At 61.1% G+C, this 11883-nt stretch overlaps 1 protein-coding gene across 1 annotated transcript in view; it reads left to right on the top strand.

Moving 5' to 3' along the window:
- The first annotated feature begins 2821 nt into the window (after window positions 1-2821).
- Window positions 2822-11883, top strand: part of LOC116880836 (cohesin subunit SA-2-like) — a 52104-nt gene continuing 43042 nt past the window's right edge. The window contains exons 1-4 of the mRNA XM_032880260.1: window positions 2822-2871; window positions 3517-3586; window positions 9970-10095; window positions 11384-11536. Coding sequence (XP_032736151.1) covers window positions 2867-2871; window positions 3517-3586; window positions 9970-10095; window positions 11384-11536 — 354 coding nt within the window. The 5' untranslated portion in view covers window positions 2822-2866. The remainder of the gene's footprint in view (window positions 2872-3516; window positions 3587-9969; window positions 10096-11383; window positions 11537-11883) is intronic.

Here is an 11883-nt window from a genome sequence, read left to right as displayed (position 1 = left end):
GTCTTGCCCCGGGGGTCAGAGCCCTGCGTGGGGGTCCGAGTGCTGCCTCAGGGGTCAGAACACTGTTGTGGGGGTCCGAGTGCTGCCCCGGGGGCAGAACACTGTCATGGGGGTCCAAGTGCTGCCCCAGGAGTCAGAGCCCTACGTGGGGGTCCGAGTGCTGCCCCGGGGGTCCCCTGCCATGGGTCCGAGTGCTGCCCCAGGGGTCAGAACCCCGCATGGTGGTCGAGTGCTGCCCCGGGGGTCAGAGCTCTGCATGGGGGTCCGAGTGCTGCCCTGTGGGTCAGAGCCCTGTGTGGGGGTCCGAGTGCTGCCCCGCGGGTCCCCTGCCATGGGTCCGAGTGCTGCCCCAGGGGTCAGAACCCTGAGTGGTGGTCGAGTGCTGTCCTGGGGGGTCAGAGCCCTGCGTGGTGGTCCGAGTGCTGCCCTGGGGGTTGGGCCATGCTTGGGTGTCGTAGTGCTGGCCCGAGGGTCCTCTGCCATTGGGTCCAAGTGCTATCCCAGAGATCAGAGCTCCGCGTGGGGGTCCAAGTGCTAACCTGGGGGTTAGAACCCTGTCGTGGGGGTCCGAGTGCTGCCCCAAGGGTCCTCTGCTGTGGGTGGTCCGACTGTTGCCCCGGGGGTCAGAGCTCTGTGTGGAGGTCCGCTGCCGTGGGGGTCCAAGTGCTGTCCCAGGGGTTCTGAACCGTGTCATGGGGGTCCCCTGCATGGGGGGTTCCAAGTGCTGCCCCGGGGGTCCCGAACTTTACCTTGGGGTTCCCCTACGTGTGGCTGCGAGTACTGTGCCAGGCTTCCCTGCTGTGGGGGTCCGAGGGCTGTCCTGGGGGTCCCAAACCTTACCTTGGGTGTCCAAGTGCTCCCCCAGGGGTCGCGAACCCTGCGTGGGGTTCCGAGGGCTGCCCTGGGGTCCTGTGCTGTGGGGGTCTGAGTGCTGCCCCTGGGGCACAAAGTTGCCCTAATGAGTGCCCCTGGGATCCCAAACTTTACCTTGGGGGTCCGAGTGCTGTCCCGGGGGTCTCAAATCCTGCATGGGGGTCAGAGTGCTGCCCCGGGGTCCTGAACCCTGGGTGGAGGTCTGAGGGCTGCCCCAGGGGTCTCGAACTTCACCTGAGGGGTTGAGTGCTGCCCTGCAGATCCCTCCAGGGGATCCCATATACTGCCTTGGGGCTGCGAGTGCGGCTCTGGGGATCCCAGCCACTTCCTTGGGGGCGTCGGAGCTGTTCCGAGGGGTCCTGAAGTCTGCAGTAGGGTATGGAGACTGGCCGGGGAGTGGGGGGGTTCCTGAACACGGCTTGGAGGTTCCGAATTCAGCGGGGGGTCAGGTGGGTGTCGTGAAGTCTGTGTTGGTCGTCCAAGTGTGGCACAGAGGTTCAGGTTCTGGGGTTCGAACCAGCCGTGGGGGCCCGAACTCTGCCTTAGAGATTCTCGTCCGGCCCCAGGGGTTCCAAAGTCTGGGTTGATAGCCCGGGGTGTGGGCCAGGGGCTCCAGACCCTGCCTTGTGGGGGAGGGGGCAAGCGGAGCACCGGGAGTCCTGAGCCCTGCCGTGGGAGTCCTGTCCCATCCCTGGGGGTCCGGGAGCCCGCCTTGGGGGCCCTAGGCAGGACTTAGGAGTCTGGAAGTTTGCCTGGCAGGACAGAGTCGCTCAGTGCTTGAGGGGGAGGGTCTCTGAGCGCACCTTGGGCGTGGGATGCTGACTTTGGGCATTCCCGGGCTGCCTGGGGGCCTGACTGGCCTGGGCGGATTCTGAAAGCTGAGCTGGTCGCCCGGGGGTGGCCCTGGGGGTCCCAGGAGTGCTTGGGAATCAGAGCCTCTGGGGTGAATGCGGTGTGGGGCAGGGTTGCACAGTCCCCGGGTCCGGCCGAGGGTGACGGGCGGCCTGGCTCCAGTGGGGCTCCCATCCTGTTCAGACGGGGATCCGTTCCGTAACCGGGAAAAACCCCAAGCAGCTTGGGGTTGCAGGCAGTCACGATGGGGTTCTCCTTCCTCCAGAAGGTGGAATGTTCCTTTCGAGCGTGTGTGGAGTCTGTGGCATCTGAAGTTTGGGGAGACGATGGCAGGGGTCCTGGTTCCCCCCCGGCAAGGTGGGAGAGGACGACAGTGGGACGTAGCCTGGAAGAGCCCGTGGGTGGCGATGTGGGGGTGGGTGTACTGCCTCGAGGTGGCCGGAGATGGCCCAGCCAGGGGACCACGGGGAGAATGAAATGCAGATGCGGGGCCCTGGTGTGCGACACGACGGGCAGACGCAGACTGTGGACTCTGGGTCGCTCGGGAAGCCCCGGGCCGGCCCTGGTTCCTGGACGCCATGTCCCTGGGCGTGGATTCAGAGTTGCCCTAATGAGTGCACAAGTGTGTGGCTCGTGGGCTGCGTGTGTGGCTCCTTGTTTCGCCCCCGCCCCCCCGCCCCGCTCCTCCGTCCCACGGCTGGAGACCGCCAGGCACAGAGGGTGTGGATGAGGGAGTCCACGGGAATACCCGGGGTCTTCTGTCTGCGGAGCGTGTCTTTGAAGGGCCTGGGTCTGAGATGCTGGGGGGGCGCCCCTGTGCTGGGGGAGGCGGGCAGGACCTCACACGGCCGCCCGGCGTGGTCCTTCTGCGCCACCTGGCGTCGGATGTGGGCAGGTCCGCTCCTGCAGGCCCCCGTCCTCTGGAGGAGAGGAGCTGCCCAGCTCACATTTGCAGGGCTGCGTGGGGCTCTCCGCGGCACACGGCCCTCCCCGCTCTCCTCTGCTTGCCGTCCCGGCTGGATCCCCGGCACCTGGATCCCCGCACGGCACCGCACGCCCCCCCCCCCCCGGCGGAGCCTGCCTTCCTAGCAGTTTCTAGGGGTGGGTGGGGGAGGGAGGTGGCGAGGATTAACGGCGGATAATGAGGTAACGCATTTTTTTTCACGGCTTTACTATGGTCGGTGTATCTTATAGCTGCGGAGAGGGTGCGGGCTTTCTTCCCCGGTGAGCTGGGCGTCCTCCCCCTCACCTTCCTGCGGAAGCAGCGCTCCCCGGAGACAGTCCCCAGCATCTCCCGTTTATGCTGCCCACCGGGGCCGAGGGAAGATGGGGAGGGGTGCCGGGGCCAGGGGAGCCCTGCGTGGAGGATGGGCGGGCAGGGCCCCTCGTGTTTTCGCTGGGCGTGGGAAGTCTTCCATCGTCGGCCCTGCTAAGTGTCCGTGGTTTGTAAGACGCGTCGTGGATGGCATGGGAGGCGTTTCCTGCCGTGAGACACCCCGAGCCACGCACACTGACTTAGAGTCAGGGAGCGCTGGGGGTATAGGACACACACCCGCCCCCCCTTGCAGAAACGTGCCTCTCTGAGCCGAGCCACTCCCCGTCCCTGGGCACTGTCTGGGGCTCGTTGCCGCCTTCCCTCCGCTGGCCACTGTTCCTACACGTTGCGTGGTACACGTCGTGCCTGCCGTCCCCGTGTTTGGAAGCGTGTGGACCCGGAGAGGGATGGGGGCGTCGGGGGTGGCTTGGAGACCCCCAGCTTCCCGCCGCGATCTGACTTTTCTTGTGTCTCAGCGGAAGGTCTGGCCGAGCGGGGGCGAAAGCCGTGTCGGGCGGCGGTGGCAGTGGCCGGGACCACGTGTCGGTAAGTGCTCCTGCTTGGGGAGCTCCCGCACAGGTGGGGACTCGGGCCCAAGGTGTATGCTCCCCTCCTAGGGAAGAGCAGGGCTGTCGTCTTGTGGACGAGAGGGTGGGGACAGGAACACGGGAGAAGGGGGGAGTGCCTGACCATCTGACCGTCCGGCGGTCCCTGGGAAGACCCAGCTGTCTGTCTGTCCAGTCTTCTTGTTTTAGGGAGTCTCCCCGCCCCTCCTGACTTCAGAGGCACAGGATGAACAGCAGCCCCCACGCTCATCTGGGGGGTCCACGGGCTCCGCGGGCCGGACGGCGACTCTGTGTGGCCGCCGAATTTGTACGTCCGTGCTGTAGCCCACGGGGGGCTGTGGCTGAGCCTGCAGCCCCCGGGCTCCGAGATCCCGTGTCCGTGGGGTGGTGAGCGTCTGGGCAATGCGGGGCGGGGCCTGCAGCTTCTCCCAGAGCTGTGTCCCCAGGGCGAGTCTCTAGGGACTGACGCCTCTTTGCTGCTCCCAGGCACGGATCTCGCTTCTCGGGCTGCTCTCAGCCCCGTTGTCCCTTGATCTGCTGTGTCCCCCTCCGCGGGGACGTTGAGCCACGTGGACACCGTCCCTACGGTCGGGGAGATGACCACGGCTGCCGTCCCCCGAAATCCCGTAGCCTTGGTAATTCTGCCTCCCTCATGGCGTGTCCCCACGGCCCCCAGCCACCCCGATTCGCGCTGTCCCCGGACGTGACGCTGTGTGCGGTTCCTGGCTGTGTACCCGTGCCCTCCTCCACGGCGGCGTCTGTCCGTCCATCGCCTTTCTGGGTCGGGATCCGTTCCCTCGGCGGAGCAAAGTATTTTCGCGTTTAGCTGTGTGGGAATGTCTCCGTCGTGCCTTCCCGCGTTACGGAGCGGCTGTCCCACCTGGGGATCAGCCCCGGTTTGTCCATCTGCCGTGCATGGCACCTTTGGGTTGTTTGTAGGGTTGGGTGTCCCTGATAGAGCAGCCAGGATCACCCGTGCCCAGAGCTCCGTGTGGAAACCTGCCTTTGTTCCTCTCGGGCCAGTGCAGCGGTGGGAGCACGCGGCTGGGACGTGGCAGGAGACCGCCACGCGGCCTTCCCCGGCGGTCACCGCCCCACGTCGTGGGGCCCGTAGCAGAGCCCCGCTTGCCCCCCAGCAGCCGTCAGCATGTTCCATCTTAGCTGATCTCCCAGTGCTGGTTTCCGCCTGCATCTCCCTCAGGCCGGGGACCTGAGCTCCTTCCCAGGGGCGCCCCTTCCCGTGGGCGGACGGTCCCATCCGCGCAGGCTTTCTGGGGAGGAGTCCTTGCACTCTTCCGTGGCTCATTTTTACTGGCTTGTTTGTTTTCTTGTGGAGTTTCAAGAGTTCTTTGTAAAACATCGGTAAAGTCCTTTAATCGATGACGTACTTGGCGAGCGTGTGCTACCAGACAGCGGCACGTCTTTCCATTCTGGTTTTCTTAAAAAGATTTCCTTTGTGTATTTGGGACAGAGAGAGCGAGTGAGAACAAGCGGGGGGCGGGGAGGGGAGGCAGAGGGGGAAGCAGGCTCCCCGCTGAGCAGAGAGCCCGATACGGGGCTCGATCCCAGGACCCTGGGACCATAACCTGAGCCGAAGGCAGAGGCTTAACCCACGGAGCCACCCAGGCGCCCCTGTTCGCTACTGTGTTTGAGCACATTATAGTCTATCCCTCAGGTTTGTTTTTATTTTATTTCATTTTTTTAAAAACTTTATTTGTTTGAGAGAGACACAGCGAGAGAGGGAGCACAAGCCCGGGCAGCCGGACAGGGACAGACAGGCCTCCTGCCGATAAGGGAGCCCGACGCAGGACTCCATCCCGGGACCCCGGGATCTTGACCCGAGCTGCAGGCCGACGCTTAACTAGACGGAGCCACCGAGGCGCCCCGTTTTGCAACTTTACAAAAATGCAGCTAGCCCGTGTTTATAGGGTGCTCCTTCTGGCCTCCGTCCATGCCCCTGCTCCGTGGGACCGTGCTTTAGCCAGTCGTACGCAGTCTCCGGCACTGTCGCTTTGCACGCAGGTTTGGGGTTCGATCGTGTGGACGCTGCCGCTTCGTGGTCCGCGTTCACTTCCTTCCCGTGCCAGTTTTAGAGGCAGCTTGCTCATTCTAGAAGCGCGCGTGCTGAGGAGTCCGTTGGGGTCTTGCTGACTCTAGGTGACGGGGGCTGTGTTCACGTTTTACTGCTCGGGCGTGTTCCTGTCCGTGAACATGGGCCGTCTCCCATGGACCTGTGTCGTCTTCAGTGCTCCCCGCCGCGCGTCGTACTTCTCGTCACCTGCGTCTTTGGCCGTCTGGGTTAAGTCAGTCCCTACGTAGTTTACTGTGCGTGATGCTACCGTCCGTGGAATCGCTTTTGTCCCTGCCTTTCCAGATTGCTCACGACGGTGCGTGGACACGCAGCTGATGGCGGGGCGTTGACGAGGCCTCCTGCCACTCTATGTGTATTGGTCCCCCCGTCTGTGCGTGCGCGCGCGGCTGGAATGGTTAGGATTCTACATGCAAAAGTACGGCACCTGCAAAGTAGTGTGACTCTTTCCAGTGCAGTGTGGACGGTTTTCTCTCTTTCGTCTGGCGGTGGCGGCCGGGCCCGTGTCCCTGCCCTCCGTTGCCCTGCCGCGTACCGTAGAAGTGCCCAAGTGAACGTGCTTGCCTTGTTCGTCCTCTTGCAGAAACCCCTTCCCGCCGCTCACCCTGGACACGGTTTTCACGGGGCTTCTCATGACGGCTTGGGTAGCGCGGACGGCTTCTCCTCTTCTCCGCTGCTTCTTGCGCGTGTGAATCACGAGAGGCCGTTGAATTCTGTCCGTCTTTCTGAATCAGGCGAGCTGGTCGTGTGATACTTTTCCTTAATCCTGTTGATGTGGTGCCCGCCGCGGACCGGTTTTGTGTGTGGAAGCAACCTTGCAGTCCAGAAGGACATCCCGCTCGGTCGTGGTGGGCGCTCTGCGAACGTGCCGCTGAGTTCCGGTGCTGGTGTTCCGTTGACGGTTTTCGCATCCGTGTCCATGAGGGACGTTGTCTGTAGTTTCCTCGTACGGTCTCTCTCTGGCTCTGGGACCAGGAAATTGCTGGCTTCCTGGGATGAGTTGGGAAGTGGTCCCTCCGCCTCAGCGTTTGGAGGAGTTTGAGAAGCGCTGGGATGAGTTCCCCTGAAAATGCGGTCGACAAAATGGTAGGATTAAAATGGCACAATTCCTCTGCCAGCGCATGTTGAGGGCTTCTCGGGAGAGTTTGACGACCGATGCAGTCTCCTCCTAGGTACGGGGGTGTTCAGATTTCCTACTTGTGTCCGACTTCCTCTTGCCAGGGTTTGTGTTTCTGGAGACTTGTCCGTTGCATGTCGGCTGTCCCGTTTCTCAGTCTGCAGTCCATCTAAGCTAAAGTTTTCTTAATTCTGGTACGCTTCAGAAGAACCAACTTTGGGTTGCGTTGGTTTTCTCGGCGCTCTATTATCTGATGTGTTTATCTCAGTTCTCTTTCTTTCTGACTCCTTTCCCTCTGCTAGCTTTGGGTTCAGTCTGTCCTTCTTCTTGTTCCTCGAGGTGTAAACTTGGTCCGGGATCTGTCTTGATTTCAGGGTCAGCACTTACAGCTGCGGATGTCCCACGAGCACTAGTTGACTTTTACTTACATTCTGTTTTCATTCTTATTTGTCCCGCAGTATTTTTTAATTGCCCCTGTGATTTCTTCTCTGATTCACTAGTTCTTTAAAAAAAAACATTTTACTTACTTATTTACTTATTTGAGAGGGAGGGGGAGAGAGAGAAAGAAGGAGCAGGGGGAGGGACAGAGGAAAAGGATGAAACAGACTCCCCAGTAAGGAGGGACCCCAGCATGGGGCTCGATCCCACGACTCCAGGATCATGACCTGAGCCAAAGGCAGACTTAACTGACTGAGCCACCCAGGTGCCCTAGATCCACTCATTCTTTCAGGGTACGTGTTTTAACTTCCACAGTTCTCTGACTTTTCCAGTTTTTGGTCTGTTACTGATTTCTAACTTCACACCACTGTCGTCAGAGCAGACACTGTGAAATCTGTGAAGACTCTGTGGGCTCGCGTGTGGCCTGTTCTGGGAAGTGTTCTGAGCGCTCACGAGTGGAAGACGTGTGCCGTTGCTGGCGGAGGGTTCCGTAACCGCGTCCTGGTTGGTGCGTTATATCCTTCCTGTGCTCACGCATCTTCGGTGTGGTTCTTCTGTCCCTTACAGAGAGTGGGGTATGGAAGTCCCGGCTGTTCTAGCATGGTCCGAAGTCTCCCTTTCATTCCGTGAACATGGTGTAGCTCAGTGTTTCTGAAGGTCTCATTTGATTTTTTTTTTTTTTTTTTTTTTTTTTAGTTTTCAGTACGCAGACCCTACACGTATTTTGTTAGATTGATATCCTTTTCATTTCTGAGGAGCCATTGTGATCGGTACGGGTTTTGGTTGTTTTTACTGTCCATGTCCAGTTTTTCATCGCTTGTTTATAGACATAGGATTGATTTTGTCACACGGACCTTGTATTCCGTGGCCTTGCTTATTAATTCACTTTTGAGTTTGAGGAGATAGTTTGCTTCATCTCTTGGGATTTCCTGTATAGCCAGTGGCGTCATTCTCAAACACAGCTAATTTTATGCCTTCTTTCCCGATGTGATGACTTTTGTTTTCTTGGCCTGTTTGTTGCACAGACTCGCCTTTCCAAGATATTGCGGGATCGTAGTACTCAGCTCTGCCCCGTTCTGGGCCCCGTGTGGATGCAGGTGTGGAAGGAACACCCGCCCTGGGTAGGGAAGGAGACTCTTGCCCAGCGCTTCTTACTGCCTGGGGAGGTGCTGCTCGCCCCACGGAGCGACTTGTACCTGCGATCTCTACTTGTCTCATTAGCACCCGAGAATGGGCTAAAATCTGAAATGATGAAAGGCATTTTCTGCAGCATCACGTAGGATAGGAAACAGGGAGCCGTGTAGATATTTCAAGGCAAAGTAAAGAATAAGCCAGTTCATGCTACGTCCCGGGGATGACAGGTACCCGGAGCCAAACTTCAGACTTTCTTACCGAAAGTGTTACAGACTGACAAAAGACTTTGCAAAAACAGGACACAGTGAGTGTTTTTCTTTCGCGCCGAGGCCTCACGTTGGTATCACGCTGGGCGTGTGTTCTCTTGCTGTCTCTCTGCGTGTACGTGTACATTTGCGATTTTGTCTTCCTGAAGACGCGGGAGAGCGTGTTCCTGAGGCAAGGTCTTTAGTGGCACACGTGTCCGTGTGGGGCTCCTCCGCATGGGACCACGTGTGTGTTGCCGTGGCGTTCTCGGTGGCAATGAGCCAGCCTGGCCTAGCATGTTCTCGGTGATGAAGACGGTGTCATAGAGGCCCACGGTGTGGGGGTGCAGTGCTGCAGGGGCGCTTGTCCTGCACACCCTCCATGGCCCTCGAGGGCTCACGGTGTCAGCACGCCCTGGGTGGTTGCACTTTAGTGGACGGGGAGCCTTGGGTCTGGGGAGGCATGGCCCTAGGTCTCTCACGGGGTCCGTTGCTGGTCCTCCTGAAGTAGCCGCGGCCCAATAGGGAAGGTCACGCTGCTCCTGGGCCGAGTGCTCTTGAGTGATCCTCAGGTTCCGCTGTCTGCATATGTGGCCCCAGGTTCTGCCAAGGCCCCCAGGTTTCACTGTCTCAGTGATTCTGGGTTCCACCATCTTTGCACATGACTCCGGGTTCTCTCGTGCCCCCTTGTTCGGCTGTGTGTACCTTTGACCCCTGGTTTTGGGCTACCCTCCTTGTGCCCCTCGAGGCTGTGGTGGTTTCAGTCCTGCTTCTGATGAGCCCTGGGGCACCACCCGCCACTAAGGACAGAGAGAGCTGGTCACCTGTCCCAGGGGACTGACTTCCCCCAACCTTGCCGGTCACCAACCTGAGCTCCCCATCTCCATTCTGGGCTCTGATTGCGGGGGGGGGGGGGGGTGATGGATACCGCATAGCCCTGAGACACAGCCCTTGGGATTGGCTTCACAATGGCTTTCTGTCCCCCGGACACTGGTGGTCCGTGGCCGTGGCTGCAGCCCGTGGACTGGGTGTGTCAGGGTGTGGACATGGGCAGGGACACGGATGGGGATGCAGGTGCAGGGGAGGCCGGTGCGGTGTATGAGCGCTCGGTTGAGGACCTGGCGAGCCTCGGAAGGTCTGCCGGAGCCTCTGTCCTTCAGTAGCAGTGGGTGATGTGGGACGCCGTCCTCCTCGCCTCGGGCCCCTGGTGGTGACCGGCATTTGGAGCAGTCGCTTGCTGGCCATGCTGCCTTCGTCCTGCACTGCCGGGGTCCCGTCATTCGTCTGGCCTCCGGCTGTCAGCGTTTCCCGGCTCTTCACATCCCACTTTCTGATTGTAGGTGCAGGAAGGACCCTCGGGGGGCCGGGATGCCGGTGGGAGTGGACCCCGACGACGAGGGCGGCGTCCGTGCAGGAGGCTCAGGAATCAGGCTGGCCAGTTCATCTCCGTGGTGACCGTCTTTGAGGTGATGGCCAGGAGGAGGTGCTCCATCCTGGTACTGACCACTGCTGGGAGGGCTGCACGGGCTGGGGGACTGTGACGTGCTTCTCCACATCAGGCTGGGCACCGGCCAGCTCACACGTGGATCCTGGAGGTCTTCCTCCCTGCACGGCCTGCCCGTCGAAGCACAAGTCCACTGGGGCCCCATGGGACCACCAGGGCCTTTCCCTTCCCATCTTGAGACACCGCGTCCCATCCCCGTCCCGAGACACGGTGTCCCCTCCTCTGTTCTGGGACTCCAGGTCCCCTCCCATGTCCTGAGACACCGCGTTCCCTCCCTGTCCTGAGACACGGTGTCCCCTCCTATGTCCTGAGACACCGCGTCCCATCTGCTGTCCTCAGACACCACGTCTACTCCTTTTCCTTTGACACCGCATCCCCTCCCCATTTTGAGATACTGGGTCCCCTCCTTTGTCCTCAGCCAGAGTGTCCCCTCCCCTGTCCTCAAGGGCTTCATCCTCATCCCCATCCACAGACACGGCATCCCTTCTTCCATTCTCAAATAGTGTGTGGTTCCCCCACCCCCCGCCCCCTGGTCCAGAGACACCCCATGCCTTCCCTGTCCTGAGACATGGTGTCCCATCCCTGTCCTGAGATACTGTGTGCCTTCCCCATCCTGACACACGGTGTCCCCTGCCCCATCCTGAGACACCGCGTCCCCCGCTGCATCCTAAGACACGGCATCATCTCTGTCCTGAGACACGGCGTCCCCTGGCCATCCTGAGACACCGTGTCCCCCGCCCCATCCTGAGACACCGCGTCCTCTCTGTCCTGAGACACGGCGTCCTCTGTCCCCTCCCTGTCCTGAGACGCGGCGTCCCCTCCCCATCCACAGACACAGCGTCCACTTCCTTGCATCGGGCTTAGTGTCCCCTCCCTGTGCCATGGCGTTGAGGCCTCCTGCCTGGGGTGGAAGGTCTGTCCCCCTGCTCTCCCTTCCGGGGGCCCCCCTTCCAGGTGGGAGGCCCCGCTCCCCGCCCATTGTCTCAGGTGAGCAGGGACAGCTTCTGGCTGGTGCAGGGGAGGCCCTGCGGAGCCCAGATCTGTTGGATACAAAGGCCATGAAGACATGGTGGGGGAGGGGCACGCCCAGGTGTGCCGTGGGGTCTCTCCTGTGTGGCCCCTGTTCCCGTCAACCGTGTTGCACTGGACAGCGACCCGTGTACCGGCCCAGGGCCACGTCCTTGCCCATCTCTCGGACACCGGGCTTCTGGGGTGGGGTGTAGCCCCGTCACAGCCTCCTTTGGTTTTAGGCACAGGGAGCGCCCTCGGGGGGCCAGGATGCCAGCGGACCCGGCACCCGCCGGCGAGGGCGGCCACCACGGAAGCACCGCAGGAAGAACGTGGCCATCACCACAGAGGTGACCCTCTTTGAGATGGTCGCCCTGGGGAAGAACTCCGTGCAGGTAGTGCCCGCGGAGGGGGGCTGTGGCAGGGCGGGCCTGGTGGGCGGCAGACACGGGGCCCACCTGTTGTGGCTCCATATGGCCACACGAAGGCCAGACCCGGCAGAGTCACGGCTGTACCCACCATGGCCTTGTGCTGCCCCACCGTCCAGCTGTCACGTATGTCCATTGCACGTGTGTGCCCGTCACATGTGTGATCAGACATGCGTGTACACGTACAGGAGTGCTCACGCTGCCGTCCCACACCTGATCACACACACATGCTCACCGCTGCCCGTCCCACACCTGATCGCACACACATGCTCACGCTGCCGTCCCACACCTGATCGCACACACGTGCTCACGCT

The sequence above is a fragment of the Lontra canadensis genome, unplaced genomic scaffold (assembly GCF_010015895.1).
Source record: "Lontra canadensis isolate GAN:19392208 unplaced genomic scaffold, GSC_riverotter_1.0 scaffold68, whole genome shotgun sequence".
NCBI classification, from domain to species: Eukaryota; Metazoa; Chordata; class Mammalia; order Carnivora; family Mustelidae; genus Lontra; species Lontra canadensis.
Note: the sequence above shows the minus strand (reverse complement) of the source record. Positions and strands in the feature narration are given on the sequence as shown.